Consider the following 21,199-nt stretch of genomic DNA (forward strand, 5'->3'; position numbering starts at 1 on the left):
ATTTTATTATAGTTAAATATGGAGGGGGAGAAGAATTTTCTATCCAGTGCAGATCTTGACTGTCTGCCGAATTCACCTATGCCCTCTTTCACGTAGAGTAGCAATGACATACAGATCCACGTATCCAGTTTGAATTTATATTGGGGGGGGGGGGGGGTGTAGATGGTTTTTCTGTCCTAACAGGTGGGAAGCTATGTTGCATACTATTTAGCAATTCTATTCGTAACTTTGTCACGTTCGATGCTGTTGCAACATACATTCTCCAATTCTGTAACTTTCCTCCCCCAACTCCACCCCATCTATTTCCCGAAATAGTATCCCACACACATACATGTAGGATGTTTAATATACTTTCAATCACAGCGTGCCTCCTGTCACATAGATATGATTTTTAAGTCTGTAATTTATTTACTGCGCATGCTTCACAATTTTCTTTACTGATATCTCGGTTTCTAAAATGTATTTCAAGCAATGCCGTGCAAATTTAAACTTCTAACTAGCATTAACTAGCACCTACTTATTTCACTTTACAGTTGTCTCCAATCCGTAATTATCAATTATCATTTTAAACATTTTTGGGGAAGGGGAAATAAGTAAAAATAAGTGGTACCATCAGCATTTTTAATCTTTTTTCTTTTTTAAATTTATATCATGTTTTGTTGTTTATTCCAGTCTATAAGACACCACTTATGGGATTTTTTTTTTTTTTTTTTTCAGATAAAAGGTTAGTTAGTATACACTGGAAAATACAGTATTCTGTATAAAACGAATATAATTTCCCTTATAAAAATCTCCTTTTAGAGAGATAAATAGCTTAGTTATATTATGAAAATTTCAACTTCTGAGATCTTGGAACAAATTACCAAAAAACAATGTGTTATTGGGTTCACATTACGATGTTTTCATGATATGATGGTGTCTCTGGAATGGATTAATATCATAAAGCAGTGGTCCACTGTATAATTCCATCCTTGTTAAGATGATCCTGCAGTACTATTTTAAAGAGCGATTCCATTATTTTCCCTAGAAAGGAAGTCAAGCAACAGGTCAATAATAGGTGCTTCCGTAACCAGTTGGGAAGGAGGAGCAGTGTGTAGCACACACTTCTTGATTAGACCGCGGTTCAAGCCCATCACCACCAAATATGGAGGATACGGAAAGGTCAGGAAATGACCACCATATATTCCCAGAACAATATGTCCTTAGTTGCTAATGCTCCTAAAAAAATCTAATTGCTCACATTGCCTTTTGATCTCTATTTGTGAATAGGAGACCCATTTGTGCACCTCCAGTGTACAGAAACTTCCCTTGAATCCAAGGATACTCATAGTTATGGCCAAAGAGTTGCTGCCTCATCTGTTCATCTGATATCCATTTAGGTCTAAACCTTGAACTATGCCTTATTGTTACGAAACATCTTACAACAGCACCACAGACATGTCTGGTATTTATATAGGAATGCAAGCACTAATAAAACTAAGAATTGAGTTGGCAAGATTTCTTGCACTTGTCATTTTTTAAATTGAACTGTAATATGCAGAAAACATTGCAAAGAATCATTAATTTAATTTTATTAATTTATAGCAAAATAATTTTTTTTTCCATGTTGGAAAGGATTGTTGTTACTATCTTTATTTTTTAGTTAAATTTTAGTTTTAGTATAAATTTAGAAACTAGTTTAGAAGAGAGAGAGAGAGAGAGAGAGAGAGAGAGAGAGAGAGAGAGAGAGAGAGAGAGAGAGAGAGAGAGAGAGTGTCAATAATTTCAAAATTTTTGTTTTTCTAGGAACTTTACACAGCAGTTGCAAAAGATAAGTAATGATGCAGGAATGCCTATTATTGGTCAGCCATGCTTTTGTAAATATGCCACTGGACCAGATCAAGTAGAACCCATGTTTCGCTACCTCAAGTCTACATTCCAGGGTCTGCAGCTGGTAGTAGTGGTGTTACCTGGCAAAACACCTGTATATGGTAAATTGTGATAATTGGCTGTTTTATTAAACTAAAGATATAAAATAATTTTATATAAATATATATATAAAATTCATAATACCAGATACAAGTAATTGTCACCTAACATTATAGATTCACCTGAAAAACACAACATAAACAGTGTAACATTATCTAAACCAATTTTTTATAGCTTGAATGTTATAAAGTTTAATTTTATTCTTGAACAAAGAAGGCAACTAAACTTTACCAGGTATACAAATAGCATACCAAACCAAGAATGAATAAGTATGGTTTGGAGATTTAAATTGGAGGGTAAGGGATGACAACTACATCTATAGATATATTTTAGGAAAATTCAGAGAGTGGATGTCTACCATTTATTTATTAAACATAATAATAACAATATTCAAAGGCTACTAAAAGTTTTATGTATTTATTTTTTTCTATAAACTTTTCAAAATAATTGTCTTTGGCTTGCACAAACTGTTCCATACATTTCTTCCGAACACAAACATTTCTGGAGGTCACCTTCTCTAATCCCAACGCCTTGGTAGTTTTTTTTTTTTTTTTTTTTTTTCTTAATGTCTTCAGTGGACTGAAAAATTGTTTCTCTAAGTACACTTGTTACTTACCATTGTTTTCTGGAGCATTGCATTTACCAACGTAGTAGTAGTAGTAGTAGTGGCATGTGATGCAAGAAAGCAAGTGTATGAGCTTATGCAGCATCAGCCAAAAAAAAAAAAATCGCACCATTTCCTCCAAATGCCTGTCCAGTTCCTCCTTAAATTTATTCAACCTATCAACTTCCACAACGAGAGATGGAAGTTTGTTCCAGCAATTAACCACCCGCTGGCTAAAGGCAAATTTCCGCACATCTATTCTACATCTGTCTTTTCTTAATTTGAATTTATGCCCCCTTAGGTTCGTAATCTGAACAAGTGGAAGGATCCCATCAGAATTCAGCGTGCTCAACCCATTCAAGGCCTTATACACCTCAATCAGATCACCGTGCAGGTGCCTAGTCTCCAGCCACTGCAATTTGCAGAACTTAAGCCTCTCTTGATAAGAGGATCCCTTCATTCCCCTCACCAATCTCGTTGCCCTTCTCTGTACATGCTCAAGTAAATCTACATCCTTCCTAAAATGTGGCCTCAAGACCTGTACGCAGTACTCAAGGCGTGGCCTGACCCATTGCCTTATACAGAGGGATAATCACCTCCTTCTCCCTGCTAGCAAAATTCCTATATATATCATTGACAAAACCCCATGACCTGCCCTGGCAGCCTGTCTGCATTGCTCAGAAAACTTCATATCTGACTGCACAATTACTCCCAGGTCTTTCATTTTCTACCACCTTAAGTGTAGTACCACACAGTTGCTATGTTTCTCTGGGGTTACTTCTACCCATATTCAGTACTTTGCATTTGTCAAGGTTAAACTTCAGTTGCCACTTCTTAGCCCATCTACCAAAATTATCTAGATCCTGTTGCAGTAGCACACTGCCATTACTGTTATTAACAACCCTGCCAACCTTTGTATCATCTGCAAACTTCGACATTAAGCCTGATATACCTTCATCAATATCATTGATAAATATGCAAAACAGCAGTGGACCTAACACCGAATCCTGTGGGACTCGACTAATCACTTTAGTCCACGAAGAGCAGCACCCATTGATTACCACCCGCTGTCTTCTCCCACTTAACCATCCTTTTATCCATTGTAGCAACTTACCCTTAATACCATTCTGCTCCAATTTGTACAATAGTCTTCCATGCGCAACAGTATCAAAAGCTTTCCTGAAATCCAAATATATGATATCGAAATTATTTTTTGCATCCAGTTCCTTTGTAGCCACATCATAATATCCTATCAAATTTGTCAGACAAGACTTTCCCTTAACAAACCCATGCTGTGTCTGAATTATTGCTGCAGTCTTGTCTAGATGATCCTGCAAAGCATCTTTAACCAGTGACTCCATTATTTTACCCAGAACAGAAGTTAAACTAACTGGTCTGTAATTACTCGTGTCACCCTTCAATCCCCCTTTGTGAATTGGGCATGCATTTGCACATCTGCAGTCCGTGGGAACCTCCCATGAGTCCAAGGATGCTCTCATAATTATGGCTAAGGATTTGCTTAGTTGCTTTTCCCCCTCCTTTAATATAACTGGATAGATCCCATCCCACCCCAGGTGCTTTTCTTATGTTTAACTTCAACAATTTCTCCTCCACTTTGCTCTCAGTTATTACAAAATCATTAAGTATCCTGCTACAATTTGATAACCTTCTGCCATTTTCAAACCTTAATAACTCCTATGTGTGAATGTGGATGCAAAATACTCATTCAGTTTGTTTGCTATCTGAGCAGGATCATCGATGTCAAGTGGACCAATCAGATTCATCCCCTTCCTTTTAAAGTTTATATAAGTAAAGAAATCCTTGCTTTTTTTCCTTAGCATCTTTTGCCAAGGATTTCTCGTAATCTGCCTTCGCCTGCCTAACCTCCTTTGTGACCTGATTACAGACTAGCTTATATCTGCCATAGGCTTCTGAGTCGCTTGATAATTTATATGCATCCCATGCATTTTTCTTCTCTGTTACGAGTCTCATTAGTTCATTAGATAACCATTTAGGCCTAAACCTTGAACAATATTTCTTAATAGGTATGAGGTATATTGAGGCTCCTGGGATTTCTCCCATCTCCGTGAATGCTCTATGTATCGGTGACAGTACCCTGTCAAAGCCAGAGATTTAGAAGTGTGTGGGTCATGAGTAGTGTTATATGTTGTGCCCATTGTTTATCCGGCTTATTGGCCGCCAGGCCCCTAATGGGACCAGACGTTGTCCATACCTCGCCACGTGGAGGCTAGCCGGGTGTTACCATTGAGTCAATTGTACTCTGGCTGGTCCTGCCACTTACTTTCCTGGGATTTTAGTGGCTAGGACCTAAAATAAAATTGGAACGACCGCGGTTGATTTTAAATCACTTACATTAAAGCACTAATATGGGGTTGACGCTGAAAGCCTGTTTCTGAAGTGCCTAAAAGGTTGGGCGAAATTTTTTGGTGTATTTAAATTTGGACGTGTAGGGCTATACGCTGTGCAAGAAAAAGTGCTGGGAGGGGAGAATGAAGGCTGATGGGTGAAATAGGAAGAAGAGGGTCGATAGGGTAGGTGACCCCCAATTTTTCAGTGAGGCATGCCCATGCCCCACCAGAGGGAAGAAATGGTGTGGCAGGGAAGAGAGGCGACAGCAAGCCGTCACCTCCCACCCCTGCCGGGTGTGGGAGTAAAAGAATTGCACTGCACAAGAGAGTGCAGAGCATAGAGCCAATATGGCTCCGTTGAGGCAGCAACTTGGAGTTCTCTATCTTCGTTGGTCTTCTCTGTCATTGGTAGCCATATTTTTCCTCAGCTATGAACACTGGTCAGGTCCATTGTTGGTCTGTTAGCTATGGCTGTGGTTCTCTTCATCATGGGAAGATCCGCAGCTCCATGGGGTTATTCTTGCGATCGCTGGTTTTAGATGATTAGTAGTAAGCAGGTTCCTGGGCGAGGTTCTCCTTGAGTCCTCTCCACGCATGTTCTGTGTTTTTTTTTTTTTTTTTTTTTTTTTTACCTTCTGTAGATGGCTATCAATGTTTTACGCCTACCAAATAGTTTTTGGGCATATTCCTTTAGCTCCCTGTATTCCTCAAGTGAGTCCAATAGATGTGATTCCAAGTTCTTGGGGAGGTAGTGTATTGCAGTGATCAGTCTGCACCTGAGGTCCTCATAATGGGTGCAATCATACATAATGTGCTCCTAGCACTCAAGCTCCCCACAGGCACATCTCGGATCCACCTCAATCCCCAGCGCTGCCAGCTTGGCTGTAAAGGCCCCGTGACCAGTCAATAAATAGGTGGTGTATAAGCCAGGTTGAAACCAAGTTGGGGGACTGGGGTACATCCTGTCGATGTTCGGAATGAATTTCCTGGTGATATTTCCCTTATTTGAGTTGGCCCAGCCCTCCTGCCAAACTTGCATCAGGTGTTTTTGCAGCCTTGTCTTTTCATTTTTTTGTGGTGCATTAACGTCCACAGTATAGCCATGGTATGTACAAGGTATTCCTTTCTCTATGTGGTAGTTCATTCCCCTATGCATGATCTCTAAGTCAAGGGGAAGAGCTCCGGCCAAGACCTGCAGCGCGTGGGTACTGGTTGTCCTACAAGCACGTGTAACTGTCAGTAGGATTGTTCTTTGCGTTGCATCAAGGATGCGTCGGTTTACTACAGTTCCTGTTTTGGAAAACCATATTGCTGAGGCGTAAGTGATGATCGGTAGGAAGGTTGTTTTATAAAACAATGACAGGGTGCGTTGGTTTCACCCCCAGTCCCGCCTGACGATCCTAGCCACCAATCCAGAGTATCTTTTGATTTTGGCTCTGATATAAGTTAGATGGTGTTTAAAAGTAAGATTACCATCCAGTATAACTCCTAAATATTTTAACTGGGTCACTAATTTTATTGTGGTAGGTCCCACCTTTATTTGTGGCGTACGTACGGTCTACGTATATCAAGCTTGCCTTTTAGCAGGACAGAGGACGTCTTTGTTGTTGATATCGTCAGGCAGTGGGTTCTGGTCCAGTATTGCAATATCAGCATTGCCTGATTGGCCTTTTCCTCTAGCTGGGCCCGGCTATCTGCAACAGTGGTGAGGACCAAATCATCAGCAAAGGCCTGGGAGCGCACATCACCAAGGTGCAAAGCCAAGAACCCATCCAAAACCATATTCCACAGGAGCGGCCCCAGAACAGAACCCTGGGGACAGCCCCTGTGGACATCACGATTCACTCTACCATAAGGTGCTTCCACGATGATGCGTCTTTCGGAGAGATAAGACCTAATTATGGAATATAAGTTGATCGGCACATGTGCCAGCCTTAGTCTTGCCAGTACGCTCGGCCACCAAATGGTGTCGAACGCCCCAGCGAAGTCAACAGAGATGGCTAGAAGATATTTATTATTGCAGTTTGCTGCTGATTCCGATAGGCTACGCAAGGCTTCCACAGTAGACGAACCCTTCTTGAATCCGTATTGCGATGTCTCTGAGTTTCGCTGCCTGGTAATGCTGATTTATCCTTGTACAGAGTAGTCTTTCAAGCAGTTTGCTTGCAACCGGCAGCAGGGCTATTGGCCGATAGGAGTTTGGCAGGTGGGGTGGTTTGTTCGAATTTTTGGCGATTAATTTTACCTTTGCTGTCTTCCATTTTTTGGGGAAGATGCCCTTAGCCAAGCAGCTGTTATATAGGTGTAAGAGGAGGTCTGGAACGATCTCCACGGTCTTCTTAATAATTTTGGGTTCTAAGTAGTCCAGGCCTGGACATTTATTATTTCTTATCGTGGTTGCCATTTGTTGTAGTTCATCCCTTGTGAAGGGTGGCTCCTGAGTGTCTGTTGAGTAAACTTCATTATCTTGACAGATGATAAGTTGCTCTGGCAGTGATGGCTCTATTGGTTTCGGGAAGATGGCATCCAATATATTGCTTATAGATTGTTGCCACGTGGTGGTATAATCACCTTGTGCTGTCTGGGTGGTTGAAATGACTTCCCCCCGGGAAGTTTATTCGTCACTATCTTGTATACCACACCCCAGGGTTCGGTGTTCCCTGTTGTGCTTACAAAAGGTCTCCCAGGCCTTGCGTTTGCTCTTGACGATCGCATTTGTGTAGCTGTTTCTGGCTTCTCTATATCTTTCCCTTAAAGCTCTTCAACCTCATGGGCCGGCCATGTACGCCTTGCCCGTTGGAATTGTTTTCTTCTTGTAATTGTTTCCCGTCTGAGCTGTTGAATTTCCAGGGTCCACCACGGGACAGCCCCCCGGATCGGGCTTCTTCTTTTTATTGCTGCGTTGCTGGCTTCTGTTATTATCTTGGTTACTTTAGTTTGGGTTTTATTGGGTTCCTCGAGCTGATTTGTCTCAGTTAGATGTTGGGCCGTTGCTGGTATTAGGATTTCCTTAAAACGTTCCCAATTTGCTTTGCGAATGGCATATTGGCTCTGTATTTGCTTGGATATTGGGGCTCTGTCAAGTGACCTTGCTATCTGATAGGTAATCACTCTGTGATCGGACGTTGTCCACGAATCCCGAACAAGCCAATCCTTAATATAGCCTGCGACGTTCCTAGTGGACAGCGTGACGTCGATCGTGGCCTCCCACAGTGTGTTACAGAACGTGGGCAGTTGGTGTGGCCGATTTAGTACCATGATCGGGGAGTTAGAAAGATATTCGTCTAGTATTTGCCCGTTCCGAGTTCCGCTTCTGTCCGGAGTCAGGCTGTGCCAGGTGGGGGATCGGCAATTGACATCTCCCCCTATGATTATTTTCTCGTCCGGGAGCAAGTCTACCAAAACTTGAAGGTATTGTGTAGCTGGGGTAATGTCCTCCCCTGGTCTACAGTACAGTGCCACTATGTAGAACTGGCCTAGTGGCGTCAATACGTGGGCACAAGCTGCCCATGACGAGCATAGTTGTTTAACTTTCGTGACTGTGTAGTCTGGGTTGCGTACCACTACCGCCGCCCAAGGGGTATCTTCCTCTTCGTGTACTATCTTATATGTGATTGGGTATCCACACACCCGTTTAGAGTGGGTGTACGGCTCCTGGAGTATGAGAATGTCTGCATTGATTTCGTCGGCTTTTATCCTTAGCTGTTCTGCCACTGCTCTGGCTCTTTGCGCATTTTGTTGGATGATCTCTATTTTGGATGTAACTTTTAGTAGCATCCACGATTAATTCTTTTAATGCTTCCCACTTAGAATTTACTGTTGGTAACATCGTCAGTTGATCGCGCTGTACAGAATTTAAAAACTATCGGAGACCTCTGTACTCACCTTTACGGAAGCAAAAACCCTTTCCTTTACCCCTGATGGTAATTAAATCTTTAAGTAAATCCTACATCAGTAAACTGTGATCACTGGCACCTAGTGGTTCCTTTATCTGCAAATTCTTAATATACGAATGATCACTGCTGATAACCAGATCAAGAGTATTACTTTCTCTGGTTGTAATACTACGTTGAATCTTAATTGCCGCCTCTCAGCCCATCTCCCTAATTTTCCTAGGCCTTACTGCAGTATACCTTGATTCTTGTCGTTAGATGTCTTGCCAACCTTTGTATCATCTGCAGACTTAGAAAATAAGCTTCAGCTTCTTTCATCAGTATTGTTAATAAAATACTGTAAGGGTAAAATACTGTAATTTATAACCACTGTCTGTCTTCTGCCACTCAACCATCCCTTTATCCAGCAACTTGTCCTTAATGCCACACTGCTTCAACTTTTACAAAAGTATATCATGTGGGACAGTGTCAGAAGTATTACTGAAATCTAAATATATGATGTCAAAATTATCATTTGTATCCAGTTACTTTGTCATAGCAACTAAATCAGATTGGCCAGACAAACCCATGCTGTAATTTCCATATAATTCTATGCCTGTTAAGATGATCCTGCAGTACTATTTTAATGAGTGACTCCATTATTTTCCCTGGAACAGAAGTCAAACAACAGATCTATAATTGCTCACATTGCCTTTTGATCTCTATTTGTGAATAGGAGACCCATTTGCACACCTCCAGTGTATAGAAACTTCCCTTGAATCCAAGGATGCTCATAGTTATGGCCAAGGGTTGCTGCCTCATCAGTTCATCTGACATCCATTTAGGTCTAAACCTTGAACTATGTCTTAGTTGTATAAAAAACTTAGTAGCTTCTATGACTACTTCTCTGAATGCCTCTGTTATCATGCGATCCCTCCTGTCATGTCCAGGCAGAATTACAGACAATTTCAAATTAATTCATGGCTTGCAACTTTTTCTCAGATTGCATGGTACTTGTTAAGCAATTCTTGAACAAAATTTTTGGATGTGTACAATACATAAGATATTTTTAATGCTCTGGCTATTTTTTTTTAGTGTCTGCCCACCAAAATTTAACTGATAATTGTTTTTTTTTGGAAAGTACAGCAAAGAAAGAGTAATTATCATGACTATGGCCAGCATGTCAGGAACTGAGGATCTTCCACTTTTACCAATTAATAAAAATAAAAAGCTGTTTCAGTAGTAGTAAAATCTTCAGGACTTTATTATAATTTTAATTTAAAGTCTGGATGATTGGTGAAATTTCTGAACATCGGTTATGAAAACTGGACAAGGACAAAAAACACCAACTCAATTATTTTAGTAGTAAGTGTTCTATTCATCCTCACAGTATAAGGGGTAAAAATCTGAAAAGTATAAAACTAGTGTTTCTACCATTGAATATGGCTTCTAGATTTCAAAGTTTGGTCCATAGGTAGCTATGGACCAACACATATTTAAGAATCTGAAGTCACGTTTAATAAAGTGACTTCAGATTCCAAAAAAGCAACTAAGAATAAATAAAGATGATTTTCCATTGTGTGATTTAAAAGAATAGTGGAATGTGTTACTAATCAGCAGGAATGTGAAACAGCTTACAACTTTTTGAGTTCCTCAAATCGATGACTGTATGGCTATTACTGGCTTTCCCACTGATAATGGCATTCTTAACAGTATAAGAAAACCTCATGATTTTGATTAAAAAGGTGAAAATGAGACGTTGCAAAACAGTCAATATATTTCAGGCATTTAATATTATCGAAAGAGGACTGGCTACAATTCATAGAAAATAGATTGGAAGGGATTTTTAGTTACTTAAATAAATGTGACACATTTTTGAAGGTAGTAGTTTTCTGTCGTGCAAACCAGCAAAAAATTTGAATTTTTAAACACTAGCACATGGTGCTGTGTTCAGGAACAAGTATGTATAGCATGAATATGTTTTTACTATGTTCTGTACATGTATAATAATATCATTCATTTATTTCATAAAAAAAATAAAAAATCATCACTCTGTTAGTTGCTGTACTGATGATGTGCCAGGCATGCCACTAATAGGTACCATCAAACACCAAAACAACCATCTGGGATGCAGCACCACATTACTATTAAGTAACATGATACACTTTGAAAAGTGTTACTTATTAGTACTGCAACTCTCATCAACCGGTGCAATACCACCACTTTTCTTATTGGAGGCTTGAAGTGGTGGAAGCCACGTTTAGTCTCCAGAGCTAAGTTCTGGTCAACCCTACCCCATCTCTTCCATTATGCAGTAAGACTGATAACTTTTGAGGTTATGATTTTTGCAGTACGACTGATAAATTTTGAGGTTATGGCGAGATCCAATCTTCCTTACATTTCGAGGGTACAGCTCTAAAACGGTGTTCGCACGCAGGCCGCTAGTTAGTACACCGGACTGAACCTATTATTAACTCTTTAGGAGGCTTTCTGATCAGCTAGTGTATAATCTTGCTACCTCTACTCTGTCAGACAGTGACTGGAGTGAGTCTGAGTAGTGGGGGGGGGCCATTGTCGAGGCCATGTTATGTCAAGGATCTGGGTATATTCTTACTATGTGTACGCCATATCCAAAAATTTCATTACTTCATACAGCATGTCCCCCCCCCCACACACATACTTTTTTCTTACTATTGAATACACCATGAATTGTCAAACTAATAGAGTAAGCTTATCTGCAAAAAGATCTAAACCTCCCAACCACTTCCTAGTTCATTTCACAAATATACGTGGTCTCAATTCTAATCTCAACAATGTCCATTTTCACTTGCAGTCTGCCAAACCTTTTTCTGACAGAATTTCAGTTATCGGTTGAGTCAACTACTGCTCATCACAATTGCCCAAATTATTCGCTGTGCGATTCCTTTTGCCTCAAAGGTGGTACTTGTGCAAATGTCTGTTCCGATATTCCGAGTCTGTTCTGTTCCGAGACTTGGTAATTTGAAATCTCCTCTTTTCGTTCTTCTCTGGCTTAAAATCTCTATCTCATTGTGTCAAATTCATCTGTTGTCTCTACCATTCTCCCAACTCCACTAATCACTTGGAGCTCTTTGACTTCCTCTCTTTGCAACTTGACTTTCTCTAATCCAACTTTCCTAACAGTGAGGTAATTTTCCTTGGTGATTTTAATGTTCACAACTCCAGCTGGCTTCCGTTTTCTAGTCATACCGACCCAGCTGGTCGAGATGCTGAGGCTTTTGCAATTACTAATGACCTTGCACAGATTGTTCATTTACTACAAGAATACTGGACAATCCTAACCATACAGCCAACACGCTTGATCTTTTTCTCACAAACAACCCTTCTAAGTACATGATTGAAGTGAGTGGTCCTTTAGGCACCTCAGATCAACTTGGTGATTCTCTTCTCCAGTGGAGCCTTTATCTCATGGCAATTCCCAACCTCTTGTTGTTTGGCATTACAAGAATGCAAAATGGAATGACCTGCGAGATTTCTTTTCCTTGGTCAGACTACGGTTTCAAAACTTCTGATGTCAACGTTTGCTCAGATCGTGTCAGTGAAATTATTGTTGTAGGAATGAAATCCTTTATTCCACACTCCAGATTATCCACTTTAAAATTGCATCCTTTATCTAAACCTTGGTTTTCAAATTCTTCAGTTTTATTTTCTGCCTACCCCAAATCTCGCAACAACTGTAAAGCAGTTATTAATCAGTCCAAACTAGATTTTGAACAGGCTAAGAGTAGAAAACTTGCTTCTTCCCCTAATGGTAGCCGGGCATTCTGGTCTCTTGCCAAAGCTATTGGCTGCAAATTTTGCCCATCTCTGCTCCCACCTCTGTCCAAACCAGATGGATCTGTTGTCACTTCGGCCAAGGATAAAGCTGACCTGCTAGCATCCCATTTTTCTTCCAACTCTTGTATTAATGATCTTGGTAAAACACCTCCCACCATTCCCAACATGCTCCATTCAAATCCTCCTGTGGTCTTCCGTCAAAAGGATGTCAGAAGGATTTTGATGAATCTTGATGCTAAGAAAGCTCCAGGTCCTGATGGTATTTCTCCGCTTGTTCTCAAAACTTGTCTCCTGAGCTTACTCCTGTTCTTTCCTGCCTTTTTTCACTTTCTTATTCCAGTTGTTTTTCCTTCTGCTTGGAAATTTTCTCATATCCAGCCAGTTCCTAAAAAGAGTGACAAATCCCTCCGTTCCAATTGTCATCCCATTGCAATTACTTCTACTCTTTCTAAAGTAATGGCGAAATCAATTAACCACCAACTCTTAAACCACCTAGAAACCTGTCTGATCAACGATCGCCAGTATGGATTCCATCAATGTTGATCCACTGGTGGTTCTGGCTTATGTTACCCATTTATGGAAAAATTCGGTGAAACACAAGCAGTTGCTCTAGACACCTCAAAGGCTATCGATCGTGTTTGGCATAAAGGTCTTCTAAACAAGCTTCCATCTTATGGTTTTCCAACTGCTTTTTGCAATTGGTTATCCAGTTTTCTCTTTGATCGCTCACTGATGGTGCTGATAGATGGCTCTCTGTCTTCTAAGTTCTCCACTAATGCTGGTGTCCCCCCAAGGTTCAGTTCTTTTCCCCCCACTATTTTCCTCTTGTATATTAATGACCTTCCATTGGAAATCCTATCCATAGTTTTGCTAATAACAGCACATTGCATTCCACTTTCCATTTTGAGAAACCTTGTCCTGCTCAATCAGCTTCAACTTCTTGAATATCCACTACCAATTCCTTAAATGCCAATCTCCAGGTAATTCACCAGTGGGGAAAAGATGACTGAGTTGATTTCAATCCTTCTAAAACTCAGTCTTGTCTTATATCTCACAAAAAGGATTCTTCTGCTCCTATGCTTATCTTTGGTGGCACTGTGATTTCTAGTCAAGTTGATATATCTGTTTTGGGGATTTCCCTGACTTCTAATCTCTCTTGGCACAAGCACATTACAAATATTGCTTCCTCTGCATCGAAAAAACTTGGTTTTCTCTTTCGCTCTCGGTATTACGTTTCTTCCACACAGCTGTTCACTCTCTACAATTGCAAATCCACCCTACCATGGAATATTGTTCCCACATCTGGGGTGGTGCCCCCAAAACCTCTCGCAGGCTTCTAGATTCCATTCAGAAGAGGGCAGTTAGGTTAATTAATGACTCCACTCGCTGTCTCATAGATGTACTGTTTCTGCTGCATGCCTTTTCTACAGATACATCCATGGGCACTGTTCTTCTGAATTGGCTTCTATAATTCCCACCCTCTCTTTCAAAACAATCCGAACACGTGCCGCCACCAGACAACATCCGTTTACTGTCCAACAACTTTTCATCTTCCTTGTTTATTCATTCAACTGCCGTTTTCTGGAACAGCCCTCCTTCATGTGTCTTTCCTTAAAATTACAGTCTGCAAAAGTTAGTCTAATGTCAACAACAAATATCTTCTCTCATCTTGTCAACCTCCAACCCAAGAACGGTACTAAGTACTATAGGTTCTAATACCTCATGTTTGGGGTTTTCATTTAAAAAAAAAAAAAAAAAAAAAAATTTGTGACAGCTCATGGCGATAGTCTTAAAATTTGAAAGATCAATGCTTTTTCATTAAACATAGTCATGTTTTTTTTTTTTTTTTTTTTTTGTTTGTTTGTTTGTTTTTTTATTTGAGGGTCCATTAAAAAAAAATGGACAGGGAAAATATATGACAGCAAAAATGCCAACAGATGTCAGCAAAAATCATCAGGACTCAATCAACCATGAAAATCATGGCAAACTCTTTTGCTACTACTGGTAACTTCCCGCCATTCTGGTAAATGTAGAATGCCTGAGATCAGTCAGTCATCTGTCAGTATGGCTTCTTGTTATGCATTAACTCTGTAGTGTAATATTAGCTCATTCATACAAAATTAATGTAAAACTGATCACTTTGCAAATTTACTCTACTACACCTCAATATACTTGTGAACAGCCCATGTCAGTAGTGACAGTGATATGTCTACTTTTTTACCAGTGGAATAAGAGGATACCTAGCATTTTAACATGTTTCTATTTGTGTAGTGTTTTTTGTTTTTTCAAAAATTTCTCAACATGAACACCTAGATTGTAGCTGTCTTCTTTGTGTGAAAGTCAGGCATATTTCATTCTTGCTCTCAGAGCTGGCTTTGCTTCTGCATGTTACATCTGTGATGAAACACATTACATGGCCCACTGCACTTGATGGTAACAGCAAACTGAAGTGCCAAGTGGTTACCAACAGCAAAGTGATTACGATTACGAGTGACAAATTTTTTACAACATAAGAGGAAACCTAACTTATGCCATTAATAAAAAATTGACACATCACCTTGCTGTTACTGTTGAGCACAGTGGGCTGCAAAAATTTACTATGAAATATGGCCACGTGGAGAGAATGTTGGGTATTTGGGACAGAAAAGCCCTGACAGCAAACCAAATACTTTGTTTTGGCAATATATACAGTTCACAAGTAGGCTGCACAAAAGCTGTTGCTTTTGTATATTGTAATAGCAAATGAGAGTATGCAAACGAGTGATTGATTGATACAATGATTCAGATTAATCAGCACTTAACAGAGCAATTTGCCAGTAGTGTTTCAGTAGTTTATGGACAGTTTTTTGCAGTCTCTTTACTTCCACCGAAAGTTTTTTTGTTTTCTAGACTTGAAAATGAATCGTAAAGCAAGTCCAGAAAGTTGTCATAGTTGTCACCAGAGTTGTGTGTACATGCAAGACCAAGTTAGTTGAATCTCTTTTGTAAATAATTACCTAGATTTAATAAATGAAGAATTTGCTCAATATTTAGGAGGAGAGAAGTGTTTATTTTTCACTTATATTTTATTATGAATGTTCACGTAAGCTTTTCATATAAGTAAGAAATTGCAAATACTGTAAAATCTAAATGTCAAACAGCAAAGAAATATAAATTTTTCTCCTTTTTTATCTTGTAAAACTTCAAGCGTTTTACTATTATAAAAGCAATTAAATTTACACTTAGCTGTTCATTTTGGCTTTTTACAAAAGGGTGTTTTTTTTTTTTTTTTTTTTTATACAAGATTATTAAAAAACCATTTCTCTGTGGATATTCTTCTGTTCCTTCCAGCATTAGATTAAAGGCCTTCTTAGATTCTGCAACAAGTTGGTGAGGTTTATTTGCATAAACTAAAATCTGAAACAAAGCAACAGTTCTCACTTATCACCATGTAAAAATATCACTACTACTTGGCTAGCTTATACCGCCAACTCTGTTTCTTTCTGTTCTGATTTGAATTCCAGTAGCATTTCCCATTTCCAAGTTCATCAAAATTAGTCATTCATGCTTTTGCATATACTTCCTGTCAGAGAATCAAACAATATAGCCAGGCTCTGGTTGGGATCATGCTTGCTGCTGCTTTTGCACTAGCACACATGTATGCAGTGTGCTATACAGGCACACTGTGTACATGTGTGCTTGTATGATGTCCTACAGTATGATCCATAACTTGGAATATTTACAAACCACAATGAATATTGTTTTAAATTTCTTTTGCCCTTTTAATGTTTAAAATTTTTCCAGTGTTTTATCATATTACAGAACAGCACTGTTTGCATACTTGGCTTTTGTGTGCATGCTGTCTTCAAGGTAATATAGCATACTATAACAGTATACACAACATGCACATAATGTATTGCTACATGATATTTCCAGTAATGAAATTACTAAACAAATTAAAGCTTAAAAAATTTATCTACATTTTAGAAATAAGTTTCTAAACTATTTGCATCAAAAGTATGGCGAAGATTAAAAAATTAATATTTAAAAACTCAAACTTAGAAACAAAATTTTCAGGAATATGAGATCTATTTGTTATTATTATTAGCCATATGGTGCAAGAAAGCCTGAGGCTTATGCTGCTCCAGCCAAAAAACATTTGAGTACCCTGAAAGAGAGAAGTAGGAGGGAATCGCCAAAAGAGAGAAGAATGATGATATCCAGCTCAGGACCCTGGGTGTGCCAAGCCCGTACTCACCAGATGTGAGCTCCTGGTTTTATATATAATGGCATTGCACCATACACATGTAAAAGTCTTAGTTATGTAGCTAGCAAAATTAGTCTTCTCTTAGCCATGTACATAACTGACACTAATGTTGTCTCCCCCTTGTATACCTGAAGTTTTTTCTCTAAGTTTGTGATATTTACTGTTTTTTTTTTTGCATAGTTAAAACCTGCACAAGATAATCCACCTATAATATTTTGTTGTGAGCTGTGTATGTGTGCGCACATACCCACACACACACATTGTAATTAAACAATTTGACAGTTTGCATAAAAACCTAGCTAAAGTTTGTTTGTTTGTTTTTTTTAGCGGAAGTAAAAAGAGTTGGAGATACAGTTTTAGGAATGGCCACTCAATGTGTACAAGCAAAAAATGTAAATAAAACTTCCCCTCAAACACTTTCAAATCTCTGTCTTAAGATTAATGTGAAATTGGGTGGAATCAACAGCATTTTAGTTCCAAATATTCGGTAAGTTATTGGCACAGTTGCTGTTGGTATAATTTTCCATTTTTTTTTTTTTTTTTTTTTTTTTTTTATATTTAAGAAACTTCTAATTCATTTCTTGATATTACATTCAGTAATTTAAATGTATTATCAAGTACTTTTCATCATATAAAACTTGTTCCTTTAAGCAGTAATATACAAAAGTTTATTTTCTGTTTTGTTTTTAACAACATTACTTTGTTATTTACAACCTTGACAGTGCTGATCGATACAAACTTATTTTGCATGAAGTTAATTTTCACTTCCAGATGAAAGTCTCTACTAGGTGACTAATCATCCTGGAAATATGCAGCGTAACTTCACAGTGAGTGGGTGATCAGCACAGACAACTCTACAGAAAACTAAACTGTATAGGAAAATATTCCTCTAAGACCAGTTTGGAAGAGACGAGGACAGTGATGTGGCTTTCTGGCCAGGAGCTCAAATTCACCCAATTTGTTGACAACACCCCTGACATTCTTGAAGACACTGTTGAAACTAACCATTCTTCTATAGTTTATTACCCTGACAAAACCCCTTGAAGTTTAGGCTTGTTCCTCTAGCTTTATCTTATCGCTCTTTTGAAACCTTGCTACCCTCAGAAAATCTTGTCAACATCAGTTGTTTCCCCAACAAACAAGAATTCTTGAGATGTGTGCAGGCATTACTTTTACCCATATCATCAGATAAACATGTCTACATTACCCTTCTTCCCCCCCCCCCCACAAACCAACAAAAATCTAAATCCTTGCATCACCTTTGTTCAAATGAATATCATATTTACAAAATAAATTCCTTCTACCTGCAAGTGTGGGCAGGCTGATTAATATAAAAAAAAAAAATTCCCTCCCTTAGACCCTTGAGTCTAGAGTTAATCAACAGTTTTTAAATTCTGTACAGTGGGATAAACTGACGATGTTACCAATGGTAAATTCTAAGTGGGAAGCATTCAAGGAATTAAACTTGGATGCTACTAAAAGTTTCATACCTATTAAGAAATATTGTTCAAGGTTTAGACTCATAACAGAGAAGAAAAATGCATGGGATGCATATAAATTATCAAGCAACTCAGAAGCCTATGGCAGATATAAGCTAGTCTGTAATCAGGTCACAAAGGATTAGGCAGGCAAAGGCAGATTACGAGAAATTCTTGGCAAAAGATGCCAAGAAAAACAGCAAGGATTTCTTTACTTATATAAACTCTAAAAGGAAGGGGATGAATCTGATTGGTCTACTTGACATCGATGGTTCGACTGTTGATGATCCTGCTCAGATAGCAAACAAACTGAATGAGTATTTTGCATCTACATTCACACATGAGGAATTATTAAGGTTTGAAAATGGCAGAAGGTTATCAAATTGTAGCAGGATACTTAATGATTTTGTAATAACTGAAAGCAAAGTGGAGGAGAAATTGTTGAAGTTAAACATAAGAAAAGCACCTAGGGTGGATGGGATCAATCCAGTGATATTAAAGGAGGTGGCAAAGCAACTAAGCAAACCCTTAGCCATAATTATGAGAGCATCCTTGGACTCAGGGGAGGTTCCCACAGACTGGAGATGTGCAAATTTATCCACAATTCACAAAGGGGGATCGAAGGATGACACGAGTAATTACAGACCAGTTAGTTTAACTTCTGTTCTGGGTAAAATAATGGAGTCACTGGTTAAAAATGCATTGTAGGATCATCTAGACAAGACTGCAGCAATAATTCAGACACAGCATGGGTTTGTTAAGGGAAAGTCTTGTCTGACAAATTTGATAGGATATTATGATGTGGTTACAAAGGAACTGGATGCAAAAAATAATTTTGATATCATATATTTGGATTTCAGGAAAGCTTTTGACACTGTTGCGCATGGAAGACTATTGTACAAATTGGAGCAGAATGGTATTAAGGGTAAGTTGCTACAATGGATAAAAGGATGGTTAAGTGGGAGAAGACAGAGGGTGGTAATCAATGGTTGCTGCTCTCCGTGGACTAATGTTATTAGTGGTGTCGCACAGGGTTCGGTGTTAGATCCACTGTTGTTTTGTATATTTATCAATGATATTGATGAAGGTATATCAGGCTTAATGTTGAAGTTTGCAGATGATACAAAGGTTGGCAGGGTTGTTAATGACAGTAATGGCAGTGTGCTACTGCAACAGGATCTAGATAATTTGGGCAGATGGGCTAAGAAGTGGCAACTGAAGTTTAATCTTGACAAATGCAAAGTACTGCATATGGGTAGAAGTAACCCCAGAGAAATGTACCAACTGTGTGGTACTACACTTAAGGTGGTAGAAAATGAAAAAGACCTGGGAGTAATTGTGCAGTCAGATATGAAGTTTTCTGAGCAATGCAGACGGGCTGCCAGGGCGGGTCATGGGGTTTTGTCAATGATATATAGGAATTTTTCTAGCAGGGAGAAGGAGGTGATTGTCCCTCTGTATAAGGCAATGGTGTGGCCATGCCTGAGTACTGCGTACAGGTCTGGAGGCCTCATTTTAGGAAAGATGTAGATTTTCTTGACCGTGTACAGAGAAGGGCAACAAGATTGGTGAGGGGAATGAAGGGATCCTCTTACAAAGAGAGGCTTAAATTCTGCAAATTGCAGTGGCTGGAGACTAGGCACCTGCGCAGTGATCTGATTGAGGTGTATAAGGCCTTAAATGGGTTGAGCACGCTGAATTCTAATGGGATCCTTCCACTTGTTCAGATTACGAACCTAAGGGGGCATAAATTCAAATTAAGAAAAGATAGATGTGCGGAAATTTGCCTTTAGCCAGCGGGTGGTTAATTGCTGGAACAAACTTCCATCTGTCGTTGTTGAAGTTGATAGGTTGAATAAATTTAAGGAGGAACTGGACAGGCATTTGGAGGGAATGGTGTGTTTTTTTTTTTTTTTTTTTTTTTTTTTTTGCTGATTCTGCATAAACTCATACACTTGCTTTCTTGCATCAGATACCTCTACTACTACTACAATGCTTTCAGCATATAATCCCTCCTATCATATCTGGGCAGAATTTCAGGCATGTATATACACATTCTGGCCTAGCTCATGGTATTTTTACAGCATGATCCTGTGTTTATCCAACAAATCATCAGGTCGTGTTGAGTTAATATCATTAGTGTCCACATGATTCATGATGCTCTCTTTACTCCCCTTAAAATCAGACCCTCTTTTGGTAACATTATCAATTGATGCTTCCAGCAAACACACCCTCATATACTGGTTCATCTAACTTTATTGCAATAAATGTTACCCATTTTCCTGACAAACAAAATTTTTCCAACAAAACTAAACCTCCTTCAACCAGAGCAGTATGCACTCAACTGTTCTTTTCTGAGACCTGAATTGGGGATTCATCACTTGGCAAGCCATGAGATACTTGAGTCCTTGTAATTGGGAGCTTGGTAAGCTCCCAATTACATTTGTTTCTAGGGCAAGCACCCATTTCTTTAGTGACTCAAATTCTTCTAGTAATGCATCATTTTAATTTGAGATCAGTACACTCCTTACTTTGGTTGCAAAGGTTCTACTAAACAACCTTTGAATATATGCCACAGGCTATACAAGTGATGAAATCTTGATTGAAATTGGGTCATTAAGTCCTTGGACTTTGTATTAAAAGTGGATCTTGTAATAACCATTACAGTAAACCACCGCTATTCGCAGGGGTTACGTTCCTGAGAAATGTCGCGAATACCGAAAACGCGAATACTGAGTTATTTCTCCCATAGTAATTTCTCTCCTTTCTCCCAAAGGAGTTCCGTTCCAAAGTATGAAATATATAAGAAAAACTAGTCTAAAATTTTGTCTATGTATGTATTATAT

The 21,199-nt window shown here is 38.9% G+C and overlaps 1 protein-coding gene across 1 annotated transcript in view; it reads left to right on the forward strand.

Moving 5' to 3' along the window:
• The window catches only part of LOC150075329 (protein argonaute-2-like), a 384,361-nt gene that overhangs the window by 281,337 nt on the left and 81,825 nt on the right, over positions 1-21,199 (forward strand). Inside the window, exons 13-14 of the mRNA XM_090388732.1 lie at positions 1,786-1,970; positions 17,203-17,362. Coding sequence (XP_090244858.1) covers positions 1,786-1,970; positions 17,203-17,362 — 345 coding nt within the window. The remainder of the gene's footprint in view (positions 1-1,785; positions 1,971-17,202; positions 17,363-21,199) is intronic.

The sequence above is a fragment of the Mastigoproctus giganteus genome, chromosome 14 (genome assembly GCF_048544385.1).
Source record: "Mastigoproctus giganteus isolate SK-2022 chromosome 14, ASM4854438v1, whole genome shotgun sequence".
Taxonomy (NCBI): domain Eukaryota; kingdom Metazoa; phylum Arthropoda; class Arachnida; order Uropygi; family Thelyphonidae; genus Mastigoproctus; species Mastigoproctus giganteus.